General features: G+C 38.8%; 1 protein-coding gene across 2 annotated transcripts in view; it reads left to right on the forward strand.

Moving 5' to 3' along the window:
• Positions 1-17,013, forward strand: part of CHCHD3 (coiled-coil-helix-coiled-coil-helix domain containing 3) — a 158,018-nt gene that overhangs the window by 87,839 nt on the left and 53,166 nt on the right. For both annotated transcript variants that reach the window (XM_086744539.1, XM_086744547.1), the window contains exon 5: positions 9,775-9,858. In XM_086744539.1, coding sequence (XP_086600665.1) covers positions 9,775-9,858 — 84 coding nt within the window. The remainder of the gene's footprint in view (positions 1-9,774; positions 9,859-17,013) is intronic.

Here is a 17,013-nt window from a genome sequence, read left to right on the forward strand (position 1 = left end):
TGCTTCACATTTTTCTTTGTGTAGGATATTGTTGAATTATTTTGGAATATCCCATTAGACAACTGCTTTATTCTTTCCTGTTGCGAGAAAAATTTCTAGTAAGACTTAGAGCCATGTTTTTGTACCAGCCAGTCTCTGCCCTGCTATGTTAATCACTGTAAATGTTGTGTCAACAAATTTTCATGAGAAGGGTGTCAGAGTAAAGAATAGAAATATTAGCATCAGACCATCTCTTAAATAGATTTTCTGCCTTTGGTTAGTAAATGATATTTATAAGTTTGGGTTTTTTTTTAGTTGCTCAGTCCAGAATTACTAGCACACTCAGATATGCATCATCTGAACTGGGCAGAGGTTTAAAAAAAAAAAAAATTCCATTTATTTTTCCAACATGGTCTTTACAAAAATCAAATGTTTGTCTCTCTTACTGTCTTGCATTAAGTCTGCTTTTCCCGTCAATTTTATATATTTTCTGTGCACAGAATGTTATTTATTTCTGTTAGAATAATCCAAAGGCCAGCAGAGCTTGAAGTATAATTATGTTAAACACTGCACAGATGTGTAGTGAGTTCCAGGCTCTGCCCTAGAGACTCTGCAATCGAATGAGAAGAGAAATAAAAGTGCAGCGAATGGAAGATGGACACAAAAATTCAATGACACGTGTTACGGAATTATATAAAAGGACGATGCTCACCAATAATCAATACATAAATCAATCCCAACTCCTTTCAGAGGTACTCTGCTCAAGGCAGTAATTCTCTTGTGAGTTTATTTCAGAAGAAGTTGCCGAAACTTTGAAGAAAATACTGAAAGACCAGCATTGTAATTTGCTAATTAAAATACAAAGAGCATTAAATCTTGCTGTGTCACCACACACGCTTGCTGCCATTTCGCCCCCCTTGCCCAGAGCTTTGCTTTCTAGCTTTGCTGGATCTTGGTTTAATACTTGATCTTAATACTTTAAATGGGTACAGTAACTTCTCTTATCACGTAGGATGTTCACGCTTAGTTAAATGCTTCAGAGATGCGATGAGAACAGCTACGTAACTGTCCTGTTATTTGCTTGAGTTGAGGTTTTGAAGTGCTGCAAAGAATGAAACAGAAGAGCTGAAAAGCACTGACTTATTCATTGGGATAAATTTTGTATAGCCTTGATACATATGGCATACCAATTAACTACAAATATTTTCTTTACCATGGAAATTTTTTGTGTATCTTGATGCAAGAAGGTCTTTTGTGAAAACTGTAGTGTTCCCAGAACTGATCACAACGATAATCCCTTGGCAATGCTGTGGTTAAATACCTGAATATTTCACTGTTAAGTCATTTGCCACATTTTAAAAATCAACTTACTGCTGAGTTACAGCTTCTATCTTAAATTATCTGCTATTTGCAGTTCTTTTATTATCGGGCCGATTAGGAAAATCTCTGTTTTGGAATAATGGTCAACAGTATGGCTCCGTTATTTGCAGAGAGAGTCGATGAATTTTGATGGTTTGTTTATTACTGAAGAGAATGGTTTACAAGATCTAATTAAAAAAATACAGATTATCTATTGTCTTAAAGATATTTTTAAGTAGTACCTTCTTGAACATCCAAAAATGAAGGTACTGCTTACATTGTGTTTTTCAAATTGAGAAACACCTGAGGTAGTTACAAGTCGTTCAATTTTGTGTCTTAAGTCAAAATCAATAACTTGAATAGCTGAGAAGACCTACATGTGCTCTTATTTTGTATTCAAAAGCGGATTTACCTACTTGGGCATCATCAGTTTTTTGCCTTTAGTGGAAATTGGTTACCAGGATGACGGATTGAGCAGCCAGTTCCAGTGAGGCAACTCCTGTTGGAAGGAAATTATATCCATTCATGTATAGTCATTTGATCATTTGATAGAAGAAGTAGGATATTCGCAGATGAAAAATAACATTGGAGAACGTGCGGTCCCTGACGCTGTTAGACCTCTAATAAACAGAGGATACAGTAAATTTTCTGTGGGATTTCAGGTGAGATTGACTTTGAAGTGGGCTTCAGTGAGATGTTGAGTTTTCATTGCTTATATTAGTGCAGCAGCGTAAGAATTATTTAACTGTTTACCTTCAGTCTACTGAATCTTCAGTTTACAAGGCAAAAGAAGTAAGTCTGACTTTTAAACTCTAATAATAGAGTTTCAAAGTGTTGGCAAAAGATGCTGGATAAATGTTCCTAGATGAAAAGCTTAGGAGATTTCAAGATTTTCTATAGTCAGAATATTCAGATTTAGGCAACTGAGGTGCAAGTTTCTTCTTACGGACTTTATTTATTTACTTCAGTGGTGATCTGGAGTGAGAATACTTTCTGGAAAGGTGGTGATTGTTTAGATTTTCCTTTGTTTTACATGATGTATTGTTTTAAAATTCATCAAATATTGGCGCTCAGGGTTTACTAATACCTTGTCTTTATCTTTCTGTTGTTCATTTCATCCAGGAATTTCAAAGCACTTCTGTAAAATTATTGTTGGATCAATTCTGAACACAGTAAAAAAGGACGCAAGTACTTACGACTTACTACAGTAGTGGTATAGTAACAAAGCTGGAAGTAGAACATAGTCCTAAACCTATTTACTGGCAGTTGTTTTTCCTGAATTTTACAGGATAATGGTTCTCTTGCTCCGTTTTCATCTAGAGAAATCCACTTTGGCTCATACGGAGCAGTCTATGGCTGCTTCTTTAAGATTAGTGGAAAACTCTGCGTATTTGACATATGACTGAAACATCAGAAGCTGTCAGAAATGGTTACAGACATTGTTTGAATTGCTACAAATACCTGGCAGCAGCACAGATAGTCTTTAAAGTGTTTGATCTTTTTGGACTGCCTTAGTTAAATGACAAGTGTATATGCAGTTTCCAAAATAAGTCATGCCTTTCTTTTATTCCCGTTGACATGCATAAATGTAATACAGATTTGTTTAGCGTCTCTTTTTTTCCTTTGAACTATGATTAGATGGAAGCATGAGGCTTTTCTGCATATTGCTAATGAGTGTAATAGTCATGAATGTATTTTCATTTTTATTCTCAAGAAAATAAAATCTTCAAAATCTATTGATTTCAAACTGAACAAACCAGATGGTTCACGCAGCGAGGAGCTGAGTTTGGTGATGAGTGCAGCTTTTCTTCACTACTCGTATTGCTCATTTCATAATAGCTTGATGCAACTGTGTGATCATTCTGCCCTTTGTTTTGTGAGTAGGATCATAAAATAAAATCATTTAGGTTGGGAAGACTTTTAAGACCATCAAGTTCAACCATAAACCTAACGCTGCCAAGTCCACCACTAAACCATGTCTCTAAGCACCACTTCTACACGTCTTTTAAATCCCTCCAGGGATGGTGATTCCACCACCTCCCTGGGCAGCCTGTTCCAATGCTTGACAATACTTTCGGTGAAGAAATTTTTCCTAATATCCAATCTAAACTCCCCTGGCACAATTTAAGGCTGTCTCTTCTCGTCCTATCAGTTGTTACTTAGGAAAAGAGACCAACACTCACCTCAGTAGGACCTCCTTTCTGGTAGTTGTAGAGAGCAATAAGGATTCCCCTGAGCCTTCTTTTCTTCAGGCTAAACAACCTCAGTTCCCTCAGCCACTCCTTGGAAGACTTGATGTCCAGACCCCTCACCAGCTTCAGGTGAAACAATTCAGGCTGGAAGGAACTTAAAGTGATTGGAACTCCTCCAAAGTGATTGGTGACTCAGTTCTTATCTACTGCTGTTACTGCTTCTCCTCTTTGAAAACCTGACTCTACACAGAGACTCTGGGAGACCTTACTGATGAAGGCATGGTAGCGGTGGTTCAGTCTCCATGCTTGGAGGTTTTTAAAACCCAACTGGATACAGCCTTGAGGTACCAGGTTTGAGCACCGCAGCTATATGTGTTGGCTTTCCCTGAATCATCCACCTCATTCGGCAGGTGTCCCGCATTTTCCTTGTTCAGCTTTTTAAGTTTAACATTGTAGTATAGGCTCTTCTTGTTGGGAGAAAAACACCAACGAACTTCTGTCTTGATGGAAAGCAATGTGCCTCTGGATTTCAGTTGCACGTTCCTGTGGCTTACATTAGAAATGGGAATCCGTAACTCTTTTTGTTTGCCGCACTGTACATTTGTTTTTTTTTGTTTGCTCTAAAACTGGATTTAGTAAATTAAGCTTAATGTCACATGTTCTGTATAGACTAGATCCTAACTTGTTCGTAAATCCAGTTTTTTAATTTTCTCCATTAGCCTCCTCTCAATGTGATCTTTTTTGTCTGCACTACTCATTCTTTTAGGACTTCATTATATTTAGAAAATGTACTGTAGCACATTTCCTGGTAATTACAAAAGCTTGTTTTAATTGCAGTTGTCAAAGAATATGTTTTATGATGCATTATTGTTGCTGCTGTTTCTAATTCATAACTATTCTCTACCTTTACCAGTGGAAATTAACATAGTTTTTTCGAAGTGATGTGTCTGGATCTCTTTTTTTTTTTTTTTTTTTGTGGTGAGGGATGATTTTGTGAATAGCTATGGCTTCTGAAAGAAATTATTTGGAGGGGGGAAAGGGAGAAGCGTATGTTCCTGAGAATATCCGTAAGTTACTTCTGTTGCCCATTCAGTATGAGATGTGTATGTGTATTGAAATCATAGAATCATAGAATGGTTTGGGTTGGAAGGGACCTTCAAAGGCCATCCAGTCCAACCCCCCTGCAAGGAGCAGGGACATCTCCAACCGGATCAGGTTGCTCAGAGCCCCGGCCAACCTGGCCTGGAATGTTTCCAGGGAGGCTGTTTCCTCCTGGTAGAAACCAGGTGTTTCTACCACCTCTAGAAATAGAAGGTTAAAATTGAAAATTGTTGTAATCTAATATATATTAAATATGCAAATCAAGAATCATTTTTATTGAGGGTTGGAACTAGATGATCTTTCAGATCTCTTCCAAGCCAAACCGCTCTGTGATTCTGTGAGCAGTGAATGAAGATTGTCGTTTTGCTGACCATAATCGTGTGTACGAGTTACGAACTGTTTTCATCTTAGATTGTATCAGCATGCAGATGTGAATGCACAGGGCTGTACGCGATGGGTGAATGTAGTCCACTGCAAAAGGCTTTCTGGGCAGAGCAATATAGTGGACGTCAAATCTGAATAACTCTTCTGCAATGTGACAATTGTAGTCTGTACCTGAGTGACGTTAGTGTCAACGAGCTTGTGACTTCACACCCTGCTTTAATGTACGTGTGCTCATCCAGCAAACCTCAAGTTGTGAAACAAACAGAAGATCTTCAGCGATGTTATGGTGAAAGATCATTTTTTTGAGATCTGCTCTCTTGTAGTAGTGGTGCGTGATATTCATCCTGACCTGCCAGCAGTTCTCCTGCGAGGTGGTCATGCTTCTGGAGCTGCTGAAGGCCAACCCTCTGCCGCCGCTTTCTTGTGCTTATTAATCAGTTAACCTTTTCTTCAAAGCACTGGGCCTGCCTGAAGGCCTGTAGATATTTCATGTGACCTTTCCCCATGAGAAAAGCCCTCCTTGCTGTAGTTAGCATTTCGTCGGGCAAATCCCCGTAGTCTGGTAAACCCGTTGTGACAGGATGCTCTTTCAGCCCCCAGACTCGATGTCTGGTCTCGCTCACAGCCTTCAGCGTGGCTTGGGAGACCTGGTCCCTTGGTTGCCCACTTATCTCGTCCTCAGATGTTCTTGGTGGAGTGATGAGGAACTGACCATGAAGCAGCCTTGCAAGACCTAGGCAGAGCGCTTTCAGATGAGTGACGATGCTCTTATTTTGAAATGGATTATTCTTCTCTGCCAGAAAAATGCAAACTGAAGCCATCTCAGGGGTGTTCTTCTGTAAACGTGGTGGATGTTAATGAATTTGGAGCTCGGAGTCTGCACCGAGGGGCAACTGTAAACCTGGGACCGCCGAGTGCTTCAAGAGTTCATTTTGAAATCTGCCTACAAACTTCTCCTGAACTACCTGATAATGCTGTAACTCCTTAAAGAACAGCAATAATAGACTGCACAGACCTCAAACTTTGCTGTATTCAGTTAAATGGATTTCTTAATATTTTTTAAGGATAATTTTTAAACTTTTTTTTTTTTTTCAGTTGGCTGGTTGTGTGCTCTGTTCTATCTTAGAAAGAACAAAATTAATGTGTCTGTTGTATCCAGCATGAGAAGGGTTTGGCTTCATCAGAGAACTGCTCTACAAGTATCCCTGCAACCACATACGAGGAAATTTTTTGTAGAAATCCATTTCTCCGATGATGGAGACTTGTACCAGGTGCTACTTTTGAAAGTGAAACTCAGGTTGGCCTTTAAATCTTGGTCCAGTGATTCTGAAGGACCTGTGTTTGGTGATTTAATTTTGGGGAGTCTCGAGAAGACGGGCTGCCTCTCAAAGGTGACCTTCTGAAGCTGGTTTCTGAATAACACTCGAGCAACTGCTTTGTTTATTGGAGTTACTTTGTGAAGAAGCAATGAACCTGTTCCAATGTCTCATTTACAACTAAAGTGCAGCATTCAGCTAATTGAATACATGGCTACTGTTAATTATTTTCTTACTGCTAATTGATATTCAATAGGATCATGTTGCTGCGGCCCCATAAATATAATATTACCTTGCAGGTATTTATTTCTGCAGTGAATTCTCTTCTGTTAGCATATTTATATTGTCTCCCATATAAATGAATAATTTTTATTTTATTTTTTTGAATTTGCTGTGTCTGCGTTACTGTATAAATGCCAGGGGGAGTAATTATATGGAAGGAACTTTTTTCCCCTGAGTTTCTTACTGGTCCACCAAACCTTCCAGTTACTTTCACAATGTAAGGAACCAAACCTTTGGATGTATTTGTTATTTAGCATTCTTATAATCTCATATTTCTACTTTATCAGTGATACAAAAGCTTTGATAGGATCAGGGCAATAAGCAGTGTGAACATAATTTGCTTTTTGGCCCCTATATCTTTAGTGCAGTAAAATCCAGCTCACTAATTATCTTGGGTGGCAGGGAACCAAACCCCAAAATCAACCCAAAAAACTGACAAACTTTCCAGGTCAAAACACATTTTCCACGTCAAAAACTTGCATTTAGCTGGATATCCTTGGAACAAATGGTATGTGCATTCCCTGCTCATGTTTTGTTTCATAGATATAAAATTTGTGATCAGATACCATTAAGTCCATTTCTCTCTTTTGAATGGTATTGATCAGCAAGTGAGACACAGGTGGAAAGAACTTGAACTCAGCTGGACCTGGAGGAGAGGATGGGTTTCATCTCCTCCGTCATTACTGTGCCCTTGACCTGTTGTGTTTTTACACCCTGAAAATTTCTGCCCTTGTGAATGGCCAGGAATGGGGCAACTGAATTACGTTGTGATGCTCTTGCGTGGGTCTTATTACATCTTACTGGCTTTCCAAAGTCAGTTTTGCTGCTTAGTTTCAGGTCATCGATAGAAGCGTATGAAACACGACTGAATTCTTAGAGCTAAACCTGAACTGAGTTCTCATGAGCATTGTGGAACATTAATTTCAGATTTTCTTTGCCACCGGCCTATTTAACTCCACTTGTATGAAAGGAATGTTCTTGAGATTGCAGGTATTTCGGGGATTGTAAGGTGGTTAAACATAAAATGGATATTTATCATATGTATGTACATATTGTGTATGGGTAACCATGATAATGCGTTGAAGAGAGGTGGTGGATGCCCCATCCCTGGAAGCATTCAAACCCAGGTTGGACGGGGCTCTGAACAACCTGATGTGGTTGGGGATGTCCCTGCTCCTTGCAGGGGGGTTGATGACCTTTGAAGGTCCCTTCCGACCCAAACCGTTCTATGATTCGAAGTATTGTGTTAGAGATTTGGAAGAGGGTGGTTTGGGGAGGCACAACCTGCATGAATTTTCAGCCGTTTCTGTAACCACAGTAGGAGGCAGATTTGAGAGGTGATACAGGGATTATCTAGAAAAAGCAAAACCGCCATCAATACAAAGCCTGGTAATTAGGCTGGACAATATTTACTGTAATTTGCTTTGGAAAAACCTATAATTAGGTTTCTGTAGTGAATAAAGGCTGATTTAAGTGGTGGTGGACAGGGCTATAGCATGTGCTCCGTGGCACTGTACTGAAGGTGAGCTGGTTGGCAGAGGGCAAGGTTTGCTTCATCCAAGTAGAATTAAAATTTGACTGTGTGCTTGTGGTAGAGCAGGGCTATTTTTGGTTAAGTTTCACTAAAAATCTCCAACCTCCAAGTAGTTTTCTGTGTTGTTTGAAGTCACAGATATGCCTGACATGTGTGCATTTTTCTGCATTCTTTGTATTCGCCATTATATAATAAATCGAATTTGACTTTTTGATTATTTTTTTTTTCATGCTACAGGATGTGGAAAGAAAGGTAAGTAGTTAAGTAAGGAGCAACCAGAAGTCCAAAGTTGTTGGTTTATTCTTCATCTGTCTGCGAAAAAAGTGCAAATCTTGACAGAGAGAATTAAGTCCTGTATCTATCGAACACGTATAGCACAATGTGTGGTGTAAATCAGTTTTCTGACATCTGTGAGCATGACCTGGAGATGTCATCTTAAGAGTACAAGAGTTTACAATTTTCCGTGATGCTGCCAAAATAGGAACTTTTTGCAGTTGGCTTTGTAGTATCGGTTCCTGGGTTGAAAATAGCATGTTAGAGGTGAATGACTAATGTTGAGCAGGCAATTGTGGTAATGCCCACTGATAGTTAATTATCAGTCACTAAAAATATTCTGTTATTCAAACCTTACAAGCCTGGAATGAATCTGCTCTGATAATGTAGGCATTAAATCCTCCATAGCTTGTTCAAAATCACTCGTCTAGTGTTTCCTCTGGAGGATTTGTAGCTTTGTATGTGTTCCATGTGCTTGTGTGCTCTTTTAATGTATTTTAGAATTCTTAATGCTACATATTAGAAAGTACTGCAGATGAAAAGCCAAAAAAATGTCAACTTGCTCAGTTGTGCTGGAAGCGGTGTCTCTTAAATGAATACTCAAGTTGTATTAGTATTCCAACGGTAGATGTTCAGAATTCTTCTTTATTATTTTAAGTTACTGGACATGTGAGTGATCCTGCAGTGAATGGTTTCTGCTTACTGAGTTGGATACTTCGACCAATCTAGTAGTTTCCAGAGGAATAATTCCTAATTACAAAGGACAGCAAGTATGGAAGCATTTGGTTCTTTCCAAACATTGATGTGTTTAGAATTAAGCATGTGGTGAATGCATTCCTGAGCTGGGGTTTTAGAGAAGAACGAGCTACTTCAAAAGAATTCTCTACCACTGCCTACAAATGTGTGGATGCAAGATCAGCTTTTCTCAAGTCAAAATGTCCACTTAGTAACAGTTAACAAATAAAGATAAATACTAAATATTCAGGGTCTAGATGCATTTTGCTCAGTGGCTTGAGCAAGTTTGCCTAAGTTCAGAAGTGATCTGCAAAATGAATTAAAAAAAAAAAAAAAAAAGCAGCTTTATCTCAGCAGGATGCGCTTGGTTCCATCTTTGTGACGTTTGGACAAACAGCTGTTGAGGAGGGAAGGAAAAAACCCCAGGACAACAGACAATCTCTTTACACTTTTCAATGCAGCAATCATCATCTTATTAATGTTCTGTTTGGCAAAAAGCAATAGCCTGCAGTTCTCCGTCGCTGTGTATTCCTTACTGGTACCGTTTATGGTGGACGTTTTGCTTTGCAAGTAAAGCTCTTTCTTGATCCGGTTTTGTCTCTCTGTTTCTTTTTTTTAGGCCAGGCAGCTGGAAGAGAAAGACAGAGAACTGAAGAAGCACGATGCCTACTACAAAGAGCAGCTGGCTCGACTGGAGGAAAGGGTGAGCCTTCTTTCCTATTTAATGAAGAGCTCTCTGTTCCTCTCTGCTACGGACTTTCTGGTTCTGTTTTACAAGACGACTTTTCTGGGAAGATGAAATTAAATCTGTGGCCAGAGTGGTTTTTGTGGTATTAACTGCTACTGTTTCTGGCTTAATATTGACAAGATGGAGGCTTTAATGTTGAGAATATTGTTTTCTTTACTCAGTTCTCACGTTTGCAGGGAGGTTTTGTGTCAAAGTAATTGCATACAGAGAAATAATTCTAACGAGGTTACTTTTCTACCAGCACTGATGAAGAGCCAGTGCGAGTGAGTATCACCAAGTAATCTTAAAATTGCACGTGAAGTGTGAAGATACAGACTGGATTTCTTCTTTCGTCGCAGTCTACAGCTTTTGTGGGATGGAGTCGGTGATTCCTCTAAAAGCCACCAGTACGTGGAGAGTTTCATGTTAATTGCAAGTTGTTTATGCCGTGTTTAAAAAGCACTTCTGTGTTTTTATTTCAAGGTAAATTTGAAAGCAAACTGTACAGAACGGTTTGGTAAGCTGTGTGAAGCGCTTACAATGCGTTAACGTATTGCTGTCAAAATTTTTTATAGGGTATTATTTTATAGGATGCTAATTTCAAATAATTACTGCTGTTATCATTGGCTAGGTCCCAAGTTGGTTGTAACCTTCAGCCTGCGTACGTTTGCCTCCTTCCCCCTCTGCCTTCTTCCCGAGCCTACTTATTGTTGATTAATTTGGATTTTTTTTTTTTTTTAGTTAGTTTGTAAAACTATATTAACAAGATACATATTCATTTATGCAGCTTAGCAGGATGGAAGAAAACCCCTTGTTTTTATGGATTAGGAAGACGAGCATGTTGCATGAATTATCAGTATGTATAATTGGTCTTAATGAATATTTTAAGTAGAGGGCATATCAGATACTGTCTGAGTGTTTTGTCCTACCTTTTTGAAGATGACATTAATGAAGTCATGTTCTTAGCAATGAAAAAGAGTTTGAAAGGGTGAGAGTAAATTAGTTTAATGATCCTCAAACTGCATTATTTAAGCAGTTAAAAATTAAGGTCTTTCACAAAAAAAAAAAGAAGACACACAGAATACCTTTCTTGTTTGAAAATAACTGGCTGGTGTTAGAGGAAAAGGCATGTGCAGTATCTCATCTAACTTGGCTTCTTATGAGGTGGTTGTACCTCTGCTCTTAGTTATCAGCCTTCTGTTTTATCGTTACGGTGCGAGTGCTGCTGGAGTAATTGGTGGCAAGGGATGTGTGATAAACCGTGGTTCTCTGAAAGCTTTTACTTTACCTTTCTAAGGTGCTGTGCAGCAAGTAAGATTTTATTCTTAGTTATTTTTTATGTTAAATTAGGTCACTGATACAGTGCCTTCACTTGCTCCTGTGGAGTGTAGACTTCCAATGTGGAATCAGGTGTCAACATGGATGTGAAAGTATCGTTGTTGTGTGCAAGCGAGATAATTAACTTTGAATAACTGTATTTGAGTACTACTGAAGGATCATCCCCCAAGTGATGTGAAATAGGTGATCTCTGCCATCTCTGGCTTTCCCTTCTTGGACTTGGAAGCCTCCAGAACTACAGCAGGCAGTTCTGAATTGACTGTCTTATGCCATGGATGATGTTTGCTTTCTCGTCAGAGTAAAGTTCTCATGATATTAAAGCTTGTCTTTTCAGTCTGACTTTTTTATTTGTAAGCGAAGGAACCTTTGCTTTGCCAATTTGTCGTCCGAGCTGTTTTCAAAGAACATGTGCATATCTCTTCTACACAAAAAAAAAGAGTTGTTCGAGCTCTAAAAGGAAGTGAACTCTGTGCTCCAGATCTGGCTTTGAACTTTTTCAGAGATTTGGAGATTACAGAATGAAAACTTGCAAAAGCAGAGAGGTCATGTCTCCTGCAATCCCAGCTTCGCTGAGGCTGGTGCCTGCTGCCATTATTAAGGTCATTTGTGGGTTTCAGGATGGGTGATTTTTGAGCATGGGGATGGAAATAGAGCTTTAGGAAAAAAAGGAAGGTCTGGAAAGGCCTAACATTTTGAAAATTACAGAGCACAATAATAGGCTGCTTATTTGTTCCTAAACTCGTCCTGATTTCAGGGAAAGGTACACAAAGTCAGAGCACGGGCTGGTCAGCAGAGAAACGGTCAGAACAGGAGGGAAGGTGGGAGCTGAGCAAGCGGAGCTCAGAGAAATAATATCAGTATGAAGAAATGTGCCATGTGAATCTGTCACCTATGACAAAGAATGCTAGTTGCATTCTCAGATCATTCTTACATCAAATAAGCACACTTTAAAAATACTGCAGTTATGCGTGTGTGGTATTTCTGTCGGTTGCGTCATTGAGTGTCGGAGCTCATCTGTATGATTAATTGGCTTTTTGATTACTTAGCTTTTTCAATTAGAAGCTTCATATTTGTGTTCTTCAATGCTGCTGAAAAAACAATGCAGACATTGATAATAAAGGGAGATGACAACAGAACAGATTAGTGTCAGCACGGTGTGCTCCTTATGGAGAAAATTACTGTACATATTCAGTGCCAGATGAAGTGTGTCAATTATAAAATATTTCAGTGACAGAGTGAAGATGCTCAACCTTTTCAGAGGATTAATACAGGACAAAATAACTGTGCACCAGTGACAGCTGTGATACTAAAACATAAACAATTCTATTCTCCAGGGTGATAGCTGTTCATAAATTTGGTTTATGTGCTAAAAACCTTTTGGTACTTTCCAAAAACCCAGCGGTTTCCACTACCAGCTGCCAGTGTTTCTAGGTCAAAGATAGCACATAAGCTATGAGTTATTACATGCTCCACAGCAGCAATGCAAAATGAGATCGTTTAACAAAGGAATTAAAGAATAACCTTCTCATACTGTATATCTGCCTGGGCTGTAAAGCTGTTATTTGAGAGTTCACACATTAAGCTTTGAGAAAAATTTGCTGGTGTCTTTCATTGTCTGCTGACAGGCTAATGATGCTTTTTGAGTACAGGAAAAAAAAAAAACAGAGATAGCAGAATTCAAATAATTGACATATGTGTACCCTACATTGTCTTAATTAGTTACTATAATGAGGTGGCGTTAGTGGTATTTTAAACCATTTGATTTTTCTTTTAAAATAGCAGAGCAAGAAAAAGGAAAACTAACATCTCAGGCAGATTGAGCAGCTTGCTACCTGGAAGAACAATCCTTTGGCCTCATGTGTATCCACACGCGCTCACACGCTGAATATTGCCCAGAATATTTTTGCTCCCTCTTATGCCTGTGGTTTTGCTGTCATGCAGACATTCACAATGAGATGTAGCTCTGTGTGCTTCTGTCGCTTCAAGAATGATGCAGCTCTCCCTTGTTCACATTTTCTTCAGCAAATCCAACTATTTCCATGTTACGCTGCTTCGTAAGGCATCATTACAAGAATCATGCCCAGTGTCACAGAACAGAAGGAAATTAATTTTAATACGCTGCTATAAGACACAACAACTGCTTAGTTTATTAGTGTGAATGAGCAAGATATGCATCCCAATATTAATCAGGATATTTCTTGCTTGAGCCAAGTTTCTATGCGTGTGAGTTTCCTAGAAATACTTGCAATAAGTGTTGAGTATTATGCATGTGGATATGCACACGGTGTAATGAAATGACTCTGTTAGCATTTGGAGGTTTCAGCATTATATTACATGCCCTGCAGATTTAGCAGTCAACAAGTCACTGCCCCGATAATTCTTCCTCGTCGATTCTATAATTTCTGTACACGTCGTTGCTGACTTTAGCGGCCTTTGCGCGGTGAGTCTCCTGCACCGTACAGGGCTTTGCTGCCAGACCAGAGCCTGAGAATATAGACATAAGTTCTGGGAATGTGATCCTCTTATCTGCATCCATTTTTTCATGGCTTAAAATTTGAGGAAGGATTTGCAAATCGTAGGTTCAGCAGTTAATTTGGGTATTCTACTTACCATGTAGGCTGTCAAGGAGCATTAACCTTAAGGTAAGATGAGCACACAGAGCACAAAGCTGAGAGCTGATGGCACATACTGTACCAGGTGTTAAATGGTATTATCCATCCTGCTTGCTACAGTAAATAGGATTTCGCTATTATGATGTGTCAGGATTTTCAGAGAAATCAAATTTACTAGACACTAAACTGCCGTCCTCACTGCTGAGCAGCTTTATTCTGGGATCTTGCCTTCATGCTAATCCTGTTGGTAGGAAATGCTTATACCAATTGTGTGGGGAAATTATAATTTAATGATCTTTTCCTTTTTTTCTGTTCAAGACTTAGAATGGACCAGCGCGCTTTGCAGCGATAGCCGCAGTGCTGGGAAAAGATGATATACAGTTCGGCTTCACAGCCAAGTATTGGCTTTTTGTAGGTGTTTGTGATGAACATAAGTGCTGAGATGCAAACAATGCGAGTTCCACATTTGTTCAGATGCTTCGGAGCCTTGTTTACCTTTTCAAAGTCTCAACAACTAAATAATCAGAATCTGTTTACTGTAGTTTTTTGTAAACTGTAGTTTGCAAGATGTAGAGAACAGAGGGGGACTATTATAAAGCAGGATAATAACGACAAACATTTTTATTCCCTACACTGTATTTTAGCAGTTTAAATATTTTTATTTCTGTTTGTTTTAACTTATCAGTCTGTTTACTTTTTTTTATCTTATGTGACTGCATCAGTGAGAATTTCATAACCAGAAGACGCTTCTGCTCTCACCTCTTGTGTTTAGAAGTTTCTATTCGCTAAAGCAAACATGTTTACTTTCTGCACGTTTGTACTGCATTCCTTCATGTCTTTCAAAATCCAGTAGCAGTGGTGTGGGTACAGTGTTTTCAGACTTCAGGCTGGATCCAGCAAATTAGAAAATGGGTTTGGCTGACGATACTGTGTCCTGAGCAGGTAGGGGAGATGCAGGGAAAGCTCGGCAAACTTTTTGTCATCGTTAGCATGAAGAAAAGGAATTTGCTCTAACAGAGCGCTGACTTGCTAAGTTGTACTTGTTGATAAAGTGCAACGGGTGCTTTCCTTGTTGGACACACGTAATACCAGTAGGTTTTTCCAAATTGTACATTGCAATACAAATATCACTCATATAGATCTCTGTTCTGAACATAATGTATAGCAACAGGAGTAATCGCTATGTTCATAGAATCATAGAATGGTTAGGGTTGGAAGGGACCTTCAAAGGTCATCTAGTCCAACCCCCCTGCAAGGAGCAGGGACAAATATGTCCCATTTTTGCTTTATATTTTGCATCTTTCTTACCATAGATGAGTAAAGCAACCTTTCAGTAACAGCTTTAGTGTGGACTGTCAACATCTTTTCTGGGAGCGTGTTCCGTAAGGGAATCTCTTAGGACTTCCCCAACTTTCAGAGTTTCTCCAGTTTGCCTCTATGGAGGTGCTATGAAGTCCTCTGTCTGGAGAGGTGCATTTGGTGAATGGGGTACGGGTAAAAATGTTTGGTCTTTTTCTTTCTTCTGCTATTTAAACTGATGCTTTCAGTAATACCTGTGTTGTCCTTCACCTAGCCAAACTCCTGTACTTCAGAAAAGACTTGCTGAAAGGCAGTTGGCAGGCCTTCCTTCTCTTAGAATACAAAGTGGGTATGCCTGTGTTGGAACATTTAACAATAATTTTTTATTTTAACTAGTCATTACAGCATCAATCTCTAAATATCCATGGCTTGAATGAAGAGAATTCTATCATTCTTCTTTCCCATCAATTTTTATGAGATGTTTTCAGTGTTTTTGTTCTTGTTTCTGGCTGTCTAGTTTTCTCTCTCTTCATCCTCATATAAAAAATATATATAAAAACCTTGTATATAAATACATAACCATATTTCCAAACATTTTTCAGATAGAAGCAATAAAAAATATTGTGGCTTCCATTTGCAGAATACTAGTGTGAATCATATCATGTAATTATTAATGAATTGTATTATCTCTGTGAAGTTATTCATGTTGTCTTTATCTCTCTGAAGTTATTGGTGGGTTTGTTATTATTTTTTTTTAATGGACATTCAGCTGTGACAGTGGGTTCTTGCAGTTTCCCCCAAATCAGAGCAGCAGGAAGCTTGAGCTTAAAATCAAGATACATTAATTTCTCATTTTGTGCTTGGGCCGGGAGACTTTCCTGTGTCTGAGCTCATATGCTGCACCAATGAGATAAAAGTGGGAGTTCATCAGAGTTTCCCAGTGCTTTGTATTTCCATACTGCTCGTGAAAACCGCCCTTTTCAGTACTGACCAGAGCCTAATGTTTTTGTCAGTTTAGCATAATAAAGCTGTCAACCCAACCTGTGATCTCGCGTCATGTCGCCAATATTAGAAAATTTCTCTCTTCAAGTTTCATTATATTTTGGGGATAGAGCTTTTGTTGAACGCTTCTTGCCTGGCAGGTGGAGATTAGGAAACTTGCTCCCAATTACAATATCTGAAACCTCCACCTGATTGACAAAGACAGACAGAGCTGGAGCCTCCTGACTGGAGTGCCGCGTTAATGCACTACCTCCGTATCTTGCTGAGCCACAATCATTATTCTGAAACAGTTGTTTTTAAGCCTTGATTTTTTTTTTCCCTGCTCATTATCTTTTATTTACCATTTTCTGAATAAATAGCTAATATGCTAGCTATTAAATACACACCTCACCCATACATTTTTTTCCCTAAGCCCACCAAAAATGCGTGGCATTTTCTTCTGAGACATTTTCCCATAAAAAAATACCCATTTCGGGCTCATCTTCCGCTATCGCATGTCCGATCAATAGCAATGCTGAAATGCTGCTTACTAACCAACACGACGTTGTTTGGTGCTGAATAGTAGGTATTGATGTTCCTTTAAATGTTTGTTTAGAGATTATTTTTCCATTCTGTATCTATGTCTTTATGTAACTGTAGACCAAAAAAAAGTGTGATAACTAATATTCCGGGCTTTTTTTTCCCCTGTGGTTGATAACTTTGAACATGTAGCCAATAGTTTCGTATAGTTTGTTTGCAGAACTTTGTTTTTTTTATTTACCCAATATATGCAAAGCCATGGTTTGGGATGGTTTTTGACTTTTAGTAATTCGGGTTTGGGGCAAAAGATGGATTATTCCGTGGTCTTATTTGTAAGAACCTGCAGAAGACCTAGGGATCA

This window comes from Chlamydotis macqueenii, chromosome 1, assembly GCF_036417535.1.
Source record: "Chlamydotis macqueenii isolate bChlMac1 chromosome 1, bChlMac1.mat, whole genome shotgun sequence".
In the NCBI taxonomy this organism is placed as follows: Eukaryota; Metazoa; Chordata; class Aves; order Otidiformes; family Otididae; genus Chlamydotis; species Chlamydotis macqueenii.